Genomic DNA, 18,338 nt, shown 5'->3' on the forward strand with positions numbered 1-18,338 from the left:
AAGGATGGATTTTGTGCTATTTTCTTGGCACAAAAACATCCTTAGGTCCATTTTGGATGAAACTGTGCATTTTGCACTAAAAAAAGAATGCCAACTACTGAGTTATGCTAATTGCATAATCTAGCGTAATTCTGACGGAATTTCACATAAATACGATACAGTAAATTACGCAAATTAAGCCCACCACTACAATTTATTCAGGAGAAAGGTGGCTGTTTTTCTAGCCTACACCAAAGACACCACTTGCTACAGAGAGTAACATGTTCACAGGCTATGTCTGCTTGTGTTGTAACCCCCAATCTGCAATATCACAACACAGATAATAAAAAGAGCTAGAATGCGGAACCATGAGACGTCGTTCCCACTACCTGCCAGCAAACCACCTAGTTCTTGCATCTGTCATACACCTCCACCCCAGACTCCTAAACCAAACAACACCGTTTTGCCTCACACATAACATTCATGAAGCCTTGCATCAGAGGCAAAAGTGATTGGTTTGTTCACGCCCATCTTTACCTCAGTATAGAGATTTCTTGGCAAAGCCTTTCCGCAGGTCATGTCAGGATTTCCTTTATCGCATGGGCATGCTGCAAACCAACACCATCCCTGTGGATGCAAACTTTGAGAGTTCCTTTGTTTCTGGAGCAGGGAAGTGATACCATTGTCTACCGTTACCTAGATCTGGGAGAACACTGCATGAAAATTGATCACCTTCCACCAAGAAGATCAGGGATTCTACAAATTATGGAGAATAAACCTCTGTGACTCCTTAATTTTTCTGATGCAGTCATCAAAAGAAGTGGGTGAGTCCATTGGACAAAAACACAAATGCGTTTCTTCACAAAAGTAAGACCTAGGTACAAGAATCAGTTTTTTGGAAGACACGATCACAAGACAGACTTCATATGCTTCAGTTCTCTTTATTCAAAGGGGAAGCAGAATTAGGCTGACGTTGGTTAAGCAACGTTTGAAAGTATTTTTTTTAAATCCCATGAGCTTTGTAAACTTCTACAAAAATGCAGTGGAAAAAAGACTGCACCACTATTACACATAATATTTCCTGGCAAAGTCTGTTTATGTGCATGCCATGTCTCACGAATTAATAATGACCTGGTTCGGAGTCCAGATGTGTTCATATGAATATATATAGCAAGACTTGATTACAATTCACATAAATTGGTGTTGCAATTGACATCAGTATCCATTTCCTCAACATTGTTCATTCAATGGTAAACATGAAGTTTAAACACTCTTAGGATATTAAACAGTGAAATGCCCCACAAGAGACTACCCCATGATACGCTACTCAATACTCAATATTCTTCCAGGTGCACTTGCCAGGCCCATTCGGGACACACATCTGTTTCTGGTCCTGGTCGCTGAACACTGGTTCCAATTCATTCCATTGATCAAGAACACAATAGTTGTCTTGATAGTCTTGGCTGCTTCTGACAATCTAGGAAATAAATACAAAAAAATATATCACCATTGTGTTAGATAAAAGTACATTAGCACAGGTCATGATACTTTTTAGCCATTCAATTTCAATAACTGTTGTAGCTGAACCTTAAACCACATTATTATCCGCCTGAACTTGAATCAAAGTAAATAATTTGCCCATTTTACAATTAATGCCATTCACAATCCTAGCAGGTAGGATATACAAGGTCTCTGCCAAAATAATAAGCAGCCATGTTACCATTGTACAGATATTTGTTTAATAAGTGAAAGTGCTATACTTAACCTAGCCTTCACCTTCATGCATTGGCCAACACTCCTGCCCTGTCGCCCCCTCCTCCCACCTGCCCACTCCCACTCCTTTCCATTTATCCTCATAACCTGGTCTTTACCAGCAGCGCCGGCTTCCCTATGGGGGCGTTGCCCCCCCCCTGTAATTATTGCCACCTGGCTCATGTATTAAAAATGGTAAATTCAAATGATAAATGCATTTAGAACATTTATATTCCCAGCTGCAGTGCTTTTATTTCAGCCGCCGCAGAGCTCATTGCAGGCAGCAGGCTTTCCATACATGAGTGGGTGGAGGGTTGGAGCATCATTATAAACAGCAACAGGAAGACTGCCTGGGTGGCAAGATGTGTTAGTGCGCATGTCGGGTTGGACAGGTGTCCTCCTATGACCAATCGGACATGCGCATTTAAGGCCTTTCCATCATAATGTTAGTGAACCAGGGATCACGGCGGCAGCCTCCTGTTTCTCCTAAGGAGCGCTGACTTTCCCTGCACCAGCCAATCATGGTGCTGCTTTTATACTGCTTGCTGATATAAACAGCAAGGGAGGAGCGTCTGGATTGGCTCAAGAGAGGTGAGGAGTAGGCTCAGTCTTGGAGCCATCACTGGGGTGAGAGGTTTAGCTTTACAGAAGAACATGGCCAATGACAGCATGGCTTTATTACTTATTACATGCAGTGATTGGTCATTTTCTACAGCTCGCTGCTGCCTTTCATTCAGTTGCTTCTCTTGCCACCTTATCGTGCCCAGCCCAGGGAGTGGCAAAGACGGGGGTGAGGAGTGCTGCGCCTGCGAGTAATGTATACTAGAAAACATCTCATTTATACAAACATGTTAGCAAACAAGAACTCGCCAGCTCAGAGAAGCAGCACTACGTCCCTCTCCGAATGGAACTTTCAAATTTTACTGCAAATTCGCCAAAGTTATCATAGAGGCGTTACCTCTGGAGTTAGCGCTGAGAACTAAACGATGGCCGTTCATTAAAAATGCGGGGAACGGGAGCCAACAACAGCCTGGCAATTTCCCAAATACGACTAGTTAAATAAGTACTATAACTGTAGGGCTCTCCACTCCTCGTCATTTGGGCCTGGTTCCATGTTAGCGATTAGGTAGAACACGGAGACCTGGCGTTGGCTCAACATTCTGCCATTCTGAGCCAATCACTTAATCTCCCCAAGTGTTGTACCTGTGTAATTACTAAACATGCATGTGAATTACACTGAATGTGTTTATAACTGTTTATGTAAAGCGCTGAGGCAGCTGCTGTGTCACCGGGTTTGTTCTGGCAGGTTATCGCGGGGAAGGTTGACAGGTTATCCCCTAGACACTCACCCCAGTCACAGATCTGGGTTTAATCCATCGTTATTTTGCTCGCCACGTAACCCCAGTTTGAACTCAGCCATATGCAAATCAGTCATGACCCTGTTCCCCATGGGAACAGTCTAGCCCGAACCGCTCCCAGGATGCTTGTTTCCGGTCCAGAGAGGACCTGGATTGGCAGTTCTGGCCGGACTGTTCCCATGAGGAACAAGGTCAAGACTGATTTGCATATGGCTGGGTCCAAACTGGGGTGGCATGGTGAGCAAAAGAACATGGATTAAACCCAGATCTGTGACTGGGGGTGAGTGTTTGCATTGTTCAGCACTCCGTCCATCATCCTTTTGTGTTGCCTCTTCTCCACATAGACAGCACAGATGGCGAGCACTGACTTCTAGGCGCTACTATATTTTCGGAAGGCGGGGTGTCTGCGCCTGGGAGGTTGAAGGCTGTACCTACAGGGACAGCTGAGACTGGCCCGGGTTCGATGAGACGGAACCGGCCAGACGTGTTCATGAAATGGGGGAAGACTCATTCAAAGCAAAGAGAAGAGACTCCGGAAGGTACGAGGAAGCGGAGGCCATGACGGGCACGAGGAGAGCATGAGGAAGGAGCACAGTTGGCGCGAGCGGAGGCAGGTGGACAGAGAGATGAAACTTGGCAATGAACAGCAGACACCAGACACCAGACTCTGGAGGCGAGACGCTGTGATGTAAGTCTGAACAGACACAGAAGTGGCCGTTGAGGTGGCTCAGTGGGTTAGGCAATTGCTGCTCAGATCGTTTGGAGCTGGCAGTTCATTAGTAGGTTCCTGCAATGACCAACCCACCCGTTCATCCTTCCAAGGCCGACGCACTGCGTCTCATGAAACTGGAAAACGCCAACACCTGTTCTATACAGGGCTTCGAAACTAGAGTAGCGGTACTAAGTGCTATGAAAAACAACGCACATGTTGCGCATTTTATAGGCATTCCGTCCACCCTCTCTCTGGATCCTTTCCTCCCTCCCTTTCAATACCCAGTCACTCAATCCTTTGCTCCCCTTGCCCCAGTCATTTTTTCCGGAAACGCTCTAGCTTCCGCTACTGCCTACCCTATCATGTTACTTTAATATTTTATTTCCACACTCTAACATATTCTTCAAAACAGCCTCTGTCCGTACACATGCCTCCAGGAGAGCGTCTCTCCTTTCTGGGCACACTCCCCTTCCGCCTAGTCTCTTTCCTTCAGCCTCACGTTCCTGGGATGCGTGTCATGGCGTGATGCCGTGTTTAACACGTGCAGAAGTGCGTGCTACACAACTGGACCATGACCGAGATCCTTCCCTAGAGAAGATAGCTCAGTGAGATATTCTCTTGCTGTTAAGATGGGTCCACGCACGTTTGTGTGTGTGTGTGTATAGACTTGTGCAGTGAATTGTTTCTGTGGCAATGATCCTCAAACTTTTTACTGTGGCCCCGCCCCTCTGTGTAAAGTAATTTTACAATGCCAACCCCACCGCTTAAAAAAGAGAAATTGACACATTTATCCTACAAAAATAGCAACACTCCAAGGAACGTAAAAATATGTATACGGCTTGAGTGTACATGTCCTAACAAAGGTAGAGGCAGTGGGGCTTCACAACTTGACACACTAGATATATGAAGAGTGAAATAACCCAATTCAAACATTTCAGGACAAACCATGTGTGTAAAAGTGAAATAATTGTAATCAAGTGAACTAAAAACAGTGATATGTTGCCTGGAAACAGAAGAGAGTCTTGAATTGCTGCCAAGGTTGGGTCAGGCATTTGCCTGTCTCCTGCTGTACTGCAGGCCCTTAGGCAGCGTGCGTGGATTATTTTCGAGCGTGCACTGCCCCGCGGGAGGCGTGACTGGGCAGGACATACTGCTTCTGAGGCACATACATCAGGGCGGGGAGTGTCGCGGCCACTCGAAGGCGAATGAATGATTCATTCAGACGCTCTTCTGCGGTGATAATAAACATATTGATCAGAGTCAAGGAGAAATCAGGCCTGATTTGTGAGACCATCCTTCGCAGTTCGCACATGGCAGCTGTGGCACTGAGCACGAACTCATGCTGCCAAATGTGACAGTGGGGCGCAACAGAATGCACTGCTTAATTTCATGTTATCTTCTGATTGGAAAAAAAACTTTTTTGGGAAAAAAGATGCCATGTGTATGTTTCAAAGAGATGCGTAGATCATCAATGAGATGCGTAGATCATCAATGAGATGCGTAGATCATTTGAGAGCTGTGAAGCAAAGTCTGTCAGTGGGTCAAAAAGGTGTCCAGGATACCTGCCCATCCAATCCTTGGCCTCTCTGCTGAACAAATAGAGCTACGGTCACTCATTCCAGTTGCAATTGTGATTCTGTGCAACTGTTGGTGAAGGAGGTACACAGTTGCCAAAATATTGAAAAGGCGGAAGTGAATGAAAGTACAGTGCTTAGAGGTGAGTCGGTGCGTTGTGTGTTTGGGGGCTGTGAAATCAAGGAGATGCGAGGAAGTGCATCCACGGCTCAGTGTCAGGAGGCCGCTGAAGATGATAAGATGTACATAGGGACGAGATGCGGAGAGAAAAGGATGCAGGTGTCTAACACAGAATGCGCATAAGAGGAGAGGCTGAGACTCTGAAGACCACTGCCCCTTGCACAGGCCTGAGTAACGTTTAATTCACAGTCACAATTCCAGTATTAGAAAATTTTCAATATTATTTACAACATAATCATTGTTACTCATTTGTCTTAAACAGCTAACAACCACTAATGACAAAGCCACAAGTCCTGTCTGGTTTAAAATGTATGTCAGTTGCTGGGTTTCTCAAATGTGCTTGAAAATGCACCATTTGCCCAATCTTTTTTACAATTTTTCTCAGGGGGAGAACCCCCTGAGACCCACTTATGACAGTCGGGCTCGCACATTACGCTCGCTCGCCACAAGTCCCTCATCCCAAACTTTTACGCCCCCCACTTTCAAAGGTCAACAGCCACCACTGTTTACCTGCCTCCTTCTCCCTTACCTGCAGCACCTCCCTTAATCTCCTCTCTCCCACCCTGGCCTATCATCCCTCTTCCTCCCCCTCATGCCACACTCTCTCCCCCCGCCCTGTCCCACACCTGTCCCCTAGCCCTCCCACCAATTCCCCCATGTTATTCCGTCTTCCGCGCTCTCCCTCTATGCCCTCACCCTCTCACACCTGTCCCCTCTCCTTTTCTCCCTGTCCCACTTTCCACTGCCCCTAGGCTCCCTCTTCCCTGTTCCTGTCTCCTATCTACCCTCCGGCCCAGGTCCCACCCCCTGTTTCCACACCTTCTCTCTCCCCCCCCCCCCCCCCCCCACTGGAATTTATTAAACTATACCAGACTCAATTTCCAAATTGTAATAGTTTTTGTGTTATTTTCCTCCAGCCCCGTCGCCTCATCCTTGTTCCAGTCCCTCTCCCCTCGTCTTCCCCTCACTCGCTCACAACTCCCCCTTCCCACCCCCTCTCTCTATCTGACTTTACCTCCTCCCTTTCGTCCCCCTTTCCCGGCCTCCCCTCCTCCCCCATTCCTTGGTCCCCCCCACTTCCTTTGACAATGTCTGTTTCTCTGAACTCCCCCTCTACCCGCAAACCCCGCCTTCCGGTGTTGCTTCTGCTCTTTCCTTCACTATCTGACTCCTGCTCCTCCATGTGTTTTCCACCTCTCTTTAACGCCCTCTCTGCCCTCCTTCACACACAAGTTCACCCCGCACTTCCACCACCTCGCGCCTTCTCGCCCCTCCTCTTATAACTGCTACTCCCTACTGCTCACCCTCCTTCTTTCATTCATACGCATCCCAGCACTACTCTCTTTCAGCCCTTCCCCCCCCCCCCTCTTCATTCTCATTCTTATTCAATGCTTCGCTGTGGTTACTACGTAAGGCGCGTCTACGCTGTGCGCCTGCGCTCTGTAACACTACAATGAATACTCAGAAAGGTGGAGAGCAGGTTCAGGCTTCGGTGGCTTAGGAAGTGGAGGTATAATATGGTTAAAGAGTTTAAGGAATAAGCTGGTGACAAAGGACAGTCGAAGTCAGGAACAGGGCAACCACAGGGAATGGAATTCAAGAGTGTAAGAGGGAGGGTAGGAGAGAATGGAAGGCTTCTGCACTAGCATTTGCACACTTTGGAGACCAAAACAGATCCGACTCAGTGAAAGTTCTGAGGAGAGAGTTTTAGGATTGCTGAAAGGGGCCAGAAAAACTAAGCAAATATAAAGCTGAGGGATGAGTGTAAAGTAACAATATCAGAAGTGCAGTAGGAGCCGAGAGAATGCAATCCATGGCAGTGGAGGCAGAAATTAGCTTAACATTTTAAAATGTTTTATAGGGCAGCATAATTTGGTGGGAGAAGTTACCTATTAATCTAAAACTGCCAATAACAATAGGTTTGTTCCCAAGAATGTTGTTAATGTCTGATTAAGTTGGGTGGAAGCATCCCCACTCACTTGTATCAGTTTCCCTTTACTTTATGTACACCTATGCAACTAACACCTGAACTAAAAGAGCCATTAGGCTAAATTACCAGCTATGTGGCCATTCTGTTACGTCTTTTACAAACATTGTAATTATATTGCGGTCTGGCTAGAAGTCAAAACTGTTAGTGTGATATTTTCTCACTGCTTTTCGAAACAATATACCTAAATGGGCTTTATCTGAATAAATAATTCCCTCTTCATGCAATTAGCTGTTTAGTGTATCTATCTGCCTCCTAGGAAGTGTTTTCTTTGGAATGCATAAGGTACATTGTTTCAGCCTTTGAAAAAAAGCAACATATTCTGCATGGTAACTAAATGCTTGCTCGAAGGCTGATCTAAGTAACTGGGCACATGCTTGATATTGTATTATAATATATGTCTGCTGTTCTTATCCAATTAAATCATTTGAGTTTTTTGGGAGGAAGGACACAGATAAACAGAACCAAAGGAAAAAAAAGGTCTGACAGTAATAAAAATGTATGTTATTAAGATGTCACTTCATTTAAGAGTTCCGTTTTTAAATAGGCTTTTTTGCTTTTATTCGAGAACATTACATTCCCGGTATTGCTTCACTCCCCCATAACTATCTCCTCTCTTTTCTGTGCCTTCTTTACCTTGTGCCTGTATGCAGCATACTGCAGACTAACAGATGCTCGTTGTGAAGACAAAAGAGCCAATTACCCAGAATCTCTGTGCGTTAACTGAGGATTTGGTTATATGCCATTTATTAGGGATCCGTTTTTGCTACTCCTAAATCAAGGTAGATTGATTTGAATAAGCTAATGTAAATTATCCCATCGGTCTCAAATGTGGCTTGTCCTGCTGTGAAATATGTTCCTCTTGCAGTCAGACAATGTCCAAGCAAAGAGTGTAAATGTCTTCTGTTGACCATTCTGCGTTTACTAAGCTGATTGAGACTGTTTACATACGGCAAGACCAAAATAATTACCCTTTAATTACACAATTATAGCCCTGGTTTTACTTCTGTTGTTCGCCAAATATCACATCTTGCTAATGGACCTATTTTCACTTCTGAAGCATAATCTCTACCTGAACTGGTAAGGTAGCAAATTTTGTCTTAAATTAAAAATTACATTCAGTCTAGCAAGTTCCAGAAGATAAACCATCTCCTTTCTTTTTAAATAGATTTATGAATTGAAGGAGTTGCCACTAGCAATTAACATTTATGCAACTAATATATACATTTTCGACACCTTCAACACCGTCTGCCACCGCACCCTAATAACCCGCCTCCGCTCCACCGGTATCCAAGGACAGGCCCTAGACTGGATCGCCTCTTTTCTCTCTGACCGCTCCCAAAGAGTCTACCTCCCGCCGTCCCGCTCAGATCCCACCGAGATCATCTGCGGCGTCCCACAGGGCTCCTCGCTCAGCCCTACTCTCTTCAATGTCTACATGAGCCCCCTCGCCGACATCGCACGCAACATCAACATCATCTCCTACGCCGACGACACTCTGCTGATACTTTCCCTCACCAAAGACCCAGCCACCGCCAAAACCAACCTGCAGGATGGAATGAAAGACGTCGCAGAATGGATGAAACTCAGCCGCCTGAAGCTGAACTCAGACAAAATGGAAGTCCTCATCCTCGGAAACACCCCGTCCGCCTGGGACGATTCCTGGTGGACCACGGCCCTGGGCACCACACCGACCCCCTCAGACCACGCACGCAACCTCGGATTCATCCTGGACCCCCTTCTCACCATGACCAAACAAGTCAACGCCGTCTCGTCTTCTTGCTTCCTCACACTCCGCATGCTCCGAAAGATCTTCCGCTGGATCCCCGCCGACATCAGAAAAACTGTGACCCACGCCCTTGTCACGAGCCGCCTAGACTACGGTAACACCCTATACGCAGGAATCCCCGCAAAACTTCAGAAACGTCTTCAGCGAATACAAAACGCCTCTGCACGCCTCATCCTCGATGTACCCCGCCACAGCCACATCTCCGCCCACCTGAGGCACCTGCACTGGCTACCCGTCAACAAAAGGATCACCTTCAGTCTCCTCACCCACGCACACAGAGCCCTCCACAAAAAGGGCCCGAAAAACCTCAAACGTCGCCTCACCTTCTACACGCCCACCCGTCAACTTCGTTCCACCAGCCTCGCACTCGCCGCGTCCCTCGCATCCACGAACCACTGCAGGTGGGAAATCCTTCTCCTACCTGGCAGCCAAGACGTGGAATTTCCTCCCTGCCCAACTCAGGACCACCCAGGACCACCTCGCCTTCCGGAGGCAGCTCAAGACCTGGCTCTTCGAGCAGCAGTAACCCCCACCCCATAGCGCCTTGAGACCCTCACGGGTTAGTAGCGCGCTGTATAAATATGATTGATTGATTTTCAAGGAAGGAAACTGCACCCAAAGTAAGAAGAGGGTCAAGACTTAAGTCTGGGCTTAAGATTCAACACAGGTGACAGGGTTACCGATGGGCCAGCAGTACTTGCTAAGGCTGGCACAGTGTGACGCTTATTCAACAGATCAATAATAAACGCTTTAGTATTATGCCCTGGGTCTTTTCCTGAATCGTAATGGCTCTAGGATTATTTTGGCACAGCTGATTCTGCAAGCTGTCTATCTTACCATGAAAGCATTTTGGGTAGTTTGGTATCAATTACTGCCTGTGCCTGTGTCTTTAGCTTTTTCAGTTCCTGCCACCAGCTCTTCTAAAGTCAGACCCTATGTGATGATTCTTTAACAAGCGTGGCTTAAGCTGAATTATCCATTTTGTCATTTTAGATGGTGCATTGTTCTTCCTTTTCTTCTCACAATGTGCCCTTCATAGGTTACACACAGTGCCCAGGATATCATTTCCAGTGGGTTCAGTGTAGGGAATTTCAACAGTGTTGGCCCCTGTGCTTGATGTTAGTCTGTTTGTAGTAGTATAGGCGTGAACTGTCATTAAAAGGAGGAAAACTGTTTGCACAAATCCCATCATGGAGTATTGGTCAAATGTGGCAAAGACACAGAGTTACTGCCAATATCTAACCCCACATCATCCTCTGTTCAGTGCAACATCAGATAGTGAAAAGCACAGGTCTTTACCAGCGGTAATAAAGATATCAGGTGGAAAAGTATCAGGACCCATCAATCAATCAACAGATTTGTAGAGCACTTCTTGTCACCAATGAGGGTATCCAGGCGTTGGAAGGGTCCTGTTGATTAGCCAAATAGCCTACTCTTCAGAGACTTTTGGAACTCTGGAAGAGATGGGGAGGTCCGGAGATAAAAGGATAGCTCATACCATGTTTTCGATGGTAGACGGGAGAAGAAGCGACCTCTACTTCTGCTACGTCTGATGCAGTGGCTAAGAGTTAGAGAAAGGTAAGCGAAGCTGAGGTGTCTGGTGGGCTGATGGAAGTTTAGGCTGTGGTTCAAGTAGGTGGCAGTACTAAACCAGCTGCTGTCTGAGATGTAGGTGAAGACACAGATATGGAAAACGACATTCCTATGGTTAATGCTCAGTTATCCCTAGGTGACCTGAACATGGGATCTACATGGGATGTATGAGGAAACTTGGAATTGCCTTGGGGCCTAAGTGAACTTTGTTCTAGGTGCCAGGTTCTGTCCAAGTACCTGAGGTCCTTTTAGACTGACAGGAGTATTGATTATGTTAGAAGTACTAGATGTGATAGCTAAGGCCACAGAGGGTGTTTTAGTTATCACGTTAAAAAACGTGTCTACCTGTTTAGTGAGAGATGTAGTTTTAAGAGTGTCAGCAAGATATATAGTTCTAAGGCCACTAGTATGTTTGTTCTTCTTAGTCTTAGATTGATGTTTTGCCACCGCACAAAGTATTGGAAGGTTCTACGTATTCAGCTGCAGGAGTGGATGAGGCAAGCTTGCTTCCCCACCCAAGGTAAAGGAGTATCCACAGAAATAGAGTTTGCAGGACAGGTCACCAGAGAGTCCGGAGCTGAACATATTTCCTTAGGAGCCATCTGGCTGCGACTAGCCAGTGTCAGCCCCACCCATCCTTCATCTCAGTACACCTTCTCCCATCTGGAGCCAAACTCAAATTCTATAGGAAACGTAGAAAAAGTAGAAGTTATTACTAGTGGGGTAAGGAAAAATGCGAAGTACCTTATGAGTCTGGGGTGGCTGCTACATCAGGGTTGGGAAAAACCTCTACTGTAGAGAATCTGAGAGTGAAATGCCTTTAAATCCTCCCATTATGGCTGCTCCCTTATTCTGTATCAGTATGGTCTCTTTTTGGAAGGATCTCCATAATACCACAGTGTTCAGCTAATGAAGAGTGGCTTCTCACGCAGGGTGACATTTTAATAAGAATGCTCTTTCCTGAGCTCTGGAAGAGCCCCTGGGGCAGACTGTGAGTTAGAGAGCTTGAAGAAGATTACAGACCCCTGCACTAGGGTAATAACTACTTCCACCACAGCGCACCCCATTTAAAAGACAAGGTCCAAGGACCAAGAAATGTTTGGTGCTCAATTGGCAGAGGTACATATTAGGGCAAACTAGTTAATCTGGTGACCAATATCAGCAGCAGTCTTCCAAGTGCTAGGACGGGATTTGTTTATCCTCAGTCTGCAGTGCACACCTGGACCCTAATGTGCCTGTTAAACTAGAGATATTACTGACTGATGTGGTCTTTTAAGTGCCTGCTGATCTAATTACGGAGGAACTGTAAGATCTTTCATCATGTTGTCACCCTGAGTTTGGAAGGCTATGAGGACTGCTGGGAAGATAGGATTCTTATGGGAGGATTGGACATGCATAAAGATGGAGGCTGGAACGAAAGACCTGCATAAAAACTATTGATACAGTTGTCGACGATGAGACAACTTACTTCCTGAAAAACTGCATGATGTTCCCTATCTCAGCGAGTTCTCTGTTAACTCCACATTTCACTGGACCATCCAAGCCACCAATATTGCCAGAGACTAATATCCATCAAATATCCTGAGTCTCTCAAATGACCATCTTGTTGGTGTGGGCTGAAGACGTGTTTATCCTGCAGCAGAACAAGACCCAATAATATTTATCAGCTTGGGATTGCTGCCCAGTTTGCATCAAACAAAGAGGTAGTTTACTCAATACCTGCTTTGTCTCAACTGCGGTGTTCACATTTTCCTGTTGCGACCTGAGCTCTCCTGCTTGTCCATACGCTGAGGTACCATCATGTTTCATGGCTAGAGAGGTGCAGTTTTAAATTTGCTTTGCATTCTACTATGCATTAAACCTGAAGTATCAGCAAAGCCTCTGCTACAACGGTAACTATCTACAGCACACTTAACTACTAGTCAGAAGTGCGTCCTTTAGCCCTATCCGTCAAGGTTGTATTCTAGTGTATACTTTGGGTGTGAAGATTTTGGGGCAGTTTTCAGTAACTGTATTTTATTTCCATCAGGCTCTAGTCCACAAACACATGCATGCATGTAGTGACTATTCACATAAATTGAATATAGAGTATTGTGCAAAGCTTACTTGGGGGTATATCTAAGCTGCTTCTTTTCTTTTCTGTAGATGGCGCACTGTTGCTATTTCTTGCAGGTATTGAGAGTTCAATAGTGTTCTGCATTGCTCATGCTATGTGTGGTGCTAGGGACTGGCATGATTATTCACTTTTGCAGATCCCTGCCTAAGTTAATGCCCTCTTTCCCTGTTTTCTCACTAGCAGACTAGTCTTTACCCTAAAGTGGGGATCAATAGTCATCCAAACTACCCAGGAGTCACTGTGCATCCAGGCATGAACTTGGAAGTACCCAGCCTTCCACACATCAACTATGACCTGTACTAATCAGACACAAGAGGCTACGTGATCCGATTGGTCACCTGCACATTATGCTTAACACCAGCTATATGCAAATCTGAATTCACCATTGAGATATGCCAGAATGAACTGGTCACTGCAAGGACCCGAGAGCAGATATGCACAAAGATCAATTCTCTCCCTGGATAGAGGATGAAGACTACATCCTAGTGATATGAATTCTTGTGTGTGGCAATCCAGGCAGAGTAGGCACAACAACATAAAGCTGTAGGGACAGGAGCTGGCATATCAATACATGGTGTATCTCTTTCAAACCCAGTGGTGTTACACTGGTATTCCCCCTCTAATATTGTGGACCATGCCACACCAAGTATGGACTAGCATGCAGGATAATCAGTCGGACATTGGCTCTGCAGAGGTTCTGTTGCATGCCAGTCAAATCAGGCTTCACATCACAGGAGATTCAGGAGCAACATCTAGCACTGGCAGTCAAACCCCACAATTCCAGGGTGGGAATCCCAAATTCACATGAACAAAAATCCTGTTATAATAGCCCTTAGGATTTATGATGGGGAAACCTGGTATTAAAAAGCTGACAATCTGCATGGTAATCCAGCCCATTGCAAGTTCTACATCTCGGTATCTTAAATGTGGCTTAGATGAGAGCATGTGATGGATTTCTCCACCCAAGCAACTAACTGCAAGTGAAAGAGAACCTTCAGAGATAATACTCGGGTGACACAAATAAAAAATAATAAATTGACAATAATGGGGGCACCAAAGTCCTCTACACCCTCATGGTTTCAAAGATAAGACTTACAGGGTGGAAAACTGATAGAGCGATTGGTGAAAGTAAAAAATGCACACATCCTTGTGAAGCAAAAGCACCCAGTGAGTCCTCGTGACACCTTATACAGAATCGTTCCAGAACCTGGAGGACAGTACAGCTTATCCACATTGGACAGGGGCTTACAGGTCACTATAAAACTCTACGCCAAACGTTGCTACATGAACCGAGAAATGACAGGACAAGTCTAAGTCAAGAAAACGGACGTGCACCCCCTACACCAGCAAGCATCTTTGGTAAGAGATGAAGAGGAATATGGACTAGTGAGCAAAGTCACCTTCGCAAATTTCTTAAAAATAAATATAGATGGTTTGTGCTCAGTGTTTCTAGCGCAAAGTGTCTGTGATGGAAAGTTTCTGGAAGTAGGATTGTTTGAGGGAAGCTTCTGGTTTGGGCTTACTACTCTGAAACACATCAGTGCAGAAACACCTTGTCACCGTTAACAACAGGCTGCATTTCTTGGTCACAGTGCCTTTGCTAACCTTATGAGGCATCCAATCATCCCATTGAATTCCTAAGTGGAACATTACTTCCTCACCTGTATCTGGGAATCACAGTATTTCAGGCAACAGTTTGAGAGGTCCTTAATTTCAACTTCGCAAAGTTCATTTTTGTGAATCTCCAATGTTAGAATCTGAACGGAAAACGTGGCACCAGAGTTGGCAGCACAGGGCAGTCATATTCTCAGCCTGTGAATGGGACACTGGATATGCATGCAGGGTCAAGTATGATGTCCATATAAAGAGCAAAGCACCAGAGCAGTTGAGGTGCCTGGAAGCTCTGATGATCTGAATGTAGCAGAAACACCCAGGAATCTCACAGCCCTCAGACCCCTTGTAAATTTCACTGCCTATCAATAAAGACAATGAGGGCACATTTTGCATCAATAATAACACCTTTAACAGAGGAATAATTCTTGTCAAGCACACCACTGAGACAAGCCTTCTTAACACTTACCTTATCCGTGTGTTGGCAGTGAGCTCCTGGTTAAAGGAAAATGACCTGAATTTCCATGAACAGAGGTGGTATGGTTTACCAGTAGCAGGATTATCAGTCCTTTTCTCTGGATTTCTGGCCTCCATCTTGTAGTGATGCCCCTAGTCCATCAGAGGCAGTTTGCAATCTTCGTTCATGTTGGACACAAATCTATCCCTTTCCAAACATGTTAATCACATTCCTATCTCTTTATTCTTTTGTCGGGTATGCACACATGTTTGCTGTTGCTCCCGTCCTCTGTGCATTCTGTTGTGGTCCAGGCGACCATTTTGAGTCACTCGGACTACTGTAGAATTGTTATTTTGGGCTCCCACACTGGACCTCTCAAAAGACTCCAGCACATGCATAATGCTGCAGCCAAGTTGTTGTTCGGTCTGCCTTCCCATGGCACTTCATCTGCTGTGCTACGTTCTCTGCCTTGACTGCAAATTTCTAAGAGGATTAGCTATAAATCACTGTGTTGTGCATACAGGGCTTTTATGAAGCATGGGGACATTTAGCCAGTACTCGCTTAGTAGAAATCTTAGATCCAGTGAAACCTCCTTATTGGTGGTTCCCAGATTTAAGTGGGGCCGCCTTGGAGGTCAGTCTTTCCCATCATTGCTGCTAAATTGTGGAACTCACTTCCAGCCACGTGCGTAAATTAGGGGATCACATATGTGTTTGCAAGGGGTTAAAACTTGACTCTAATGACTATAGATTCTGATTCTTTTGCTAATATATTCTCCAGCACTAGGACACCTATATAGGTATTGGAGCACTCAAATCTGTTAACATAACATATTCATGTCTTGTGTGAACAACACTGTGAGAAATTGGGTTGTTGGTAGAGGGGGGTGGGACTGTAAAGCTACAGTCCGTGTCAAGTTGAACCACAAAAGTCACTAAATGAATCTGTGCTTAACAGTCAGGTATCTTGGCACAAAAGCAGTCAGGCTTAACTGAAAAGCAATGTGTGAAGTATGTATGTAGCACTCAAACAGTAATAAAGTGAAAACACAACAAAAGCAAATTCTACAGCAATTTTGAAAAGTAGAGTAAATTTCAATACATTATTTGACACCAAAATGATGAAAATCTAGTCAGTAAAATTAGAATTATCATTTTTTGAAGTTTAAGATAAAAACTAGTGCCTAAAAGACCAAGGCGCCAACCTCAGAAATCTAATCGCATGAGACTGGGTCAAAGTTGGAAAAAACATGACCGACCTCAATGGAGCTCGGGCCTCATACAAATTGTGGATTGGGCTGGGTCAGCGCTTAACTTTGGACTTATATATTTCAAGAAATATTGTCTAGGAAGGGAAAGTTCAGCGAGGCAAGGCTGCAGGCGGAGTCAGAGGAGGAGGCGTCATCATTCGGGAGCTGCTGGATGAAGTTGCAGTGAAGATTTCTATGTTCGGACTTAGTCTCATTTTTGTTGAAGTCAAAAATCTCCAGCAGGACGAAGCTGCACGCTGTAGCTGACAAGGGCTCCATGAGGCTTGGTACCCCTTCTGCAAAGGGCCACTGAACAGGATTTGCTGCTGCAGAGCAGAACACAGTAAGAGCTGCTGCGAAGTAGGGCTGTCCAGTGTTGCACCTCTGGTAGATCAAGGAGAACGTAGGTTCCGGTCGCCTCTTCGTTTTCCGAGCACTTTGTACCCCAAACGTTTTGATGTACCAAATTTTGAATTTAAGCTACCAGGGGACTGGAAATCCACTACTTGGACAGTCAGGTCTCACTCACATTGGGTCCAGGTGTGGGTTCAAGATGGGGGTAGCCTTTTCTGTCCCTGAGGCTCTGATCAGGAGGCCTGCCAACTAGCCCTTGGAGTCACTTTGCTATCCCTGTTTTCAAGTAGTGGAGCAGGGCTCACACTGCAGGGCAGGCATTTAAGGGTTCAAATCAGACTTCAGCCAGCTCAGTAGTCCTTCAAGGTGCAGCAAAGCAATCTTCTGAAGTATACAGCAGGTCTCAGTAGCAGGCAGTCTAGAGAGAGTCCTTCCATAGGTCCAGAAAAGTGAACTAAAAGGTCCTATTTTTAGGGGACTGAGGGTCCTATTTTTATACCCGGTGCGTTTTTTGAAATAGGAGAAGTTTCTAGAGATTTTTGAAGACCTGGGAGTTTCCTGACTCCCCTGCCCTGCCCCGAGCCCGCCTACTGGAACAAGGAGCTACAGGCAGCGCATAGCCTTTTGAATTGCAAGTCGGGCTGTGCCCAGCCCTGTCCCTCCCCAACCTGCCAGCGATGGCCCATTCAGACCCACCTAATTCCTCTATTGCGTGGCTGTCTAGGAGGAATGTACAAAGTCCAGCTTACAACTATAATGAGTCATGTGACTCAGGAACAGACTGCAGGCACCAAATATGGTAGGTAAATACCAGCTTTCCATATGTGGCATTTTGAAAATTGTGACTTAAAATCGGACTATACCATTAAAGAGGATTTTAAATTACAATTTCTTAGACATCAAACATGAATTTTCTAAGTAAATCTAACAATTCAACCCAATGCTATCCTATGGGAGAGGTAGACCTTACAGAGGAGAAAAACAAATTTAGGAGCTTTTCACTACCAGGACATGTAAAGCTTGAAAGCACATGGCCAACCTTTTAGGTACAATAAATCCTGTCCTTTGGGCTACCTAGAGCTTACCATAGGGGTGACCTATATGTAATAAAAGGGGAGTGCACTGCATGTCCAGTGAAGCATCCTATTCCATGAAGTTCAGTGGAGATGCCCTCCTACACTGGGGGACGGTTTCTGGGGCACCTGGATGTGTGAGAACACTTGGCTGCACATGGTGGGGAGGTGAAAGTATTGTAAGGCATGAGTCCGAACCGGTGCTGGTCCTGGAAATCAGTAGCTTCTCTGTGTTTTGTGTTACAACCCACAGGGTCAGCTTACAACTCAGGGCACCTGCTCAAAGGCTTGGTAAGGAGGGTATTGTGCCTAATTGGAAATTTTAAACTGCATAAAGGCTACAGTGGCAGACTTGAGGCATGTTTTAAAGGGGTACTTAAGTTGGTGGCACAATAAGTGCTGAATGCCGAAGTAGCATTTTATTAGGGACTTAAAACAAATTATATATCCGATTAGGTGTAAGACAACTTTACCACATCTTAGGGAGTGTGCACAAGCACGTTAGGAATGGTTAGCAATGGTAAAATGCAGAGTCATAAGGCAAGCAAAAAC

General features: G+C 45.4%; 1 protein-coding gene across 2 annotated transcripts in view; it reads right to left on the reverse strand.

The window, feature by feature from the left end:
* Positions 1–900: 900 nt before the first annotated feature.
* LOC138261027 (metalloproteinase inhibitor 1-like) overlaps positions 901–18,338 on the reverse strand; it is a 74,597-nt gene continuing 57,159 nt past the window's right edge. For both annotated transcript variants that reach the window (XM_069209640.1, XM_069209639.1), the window contains exon 7: positions 901–1,456. In XM_069209640.1, coding sequence (XP_069065741.1) covers positions 1,307–1,456 — 150 coding nt within the window. In that variant the 3' untranslated portion in view covers positions 901–1,306. The remainder of the gene's footprint in view (positions 1,457–18,338) is intronic.

This window comes from Pleurodeles waltl, chromosome 10 (genome assembly GCF_031143425.1).
Source record: "Pleurodeles waltl isolate 20211129_DDA chromosome 10, aPleWal1.hap1.20221129, whole genome shotgun sequence".
Taxonomy (NCBI): Eukaryota; Metazoa; Chordata; class Amphibia; order Caudata; family Salamandridae; genus Pleurodeles; species Pleurodeles waltl.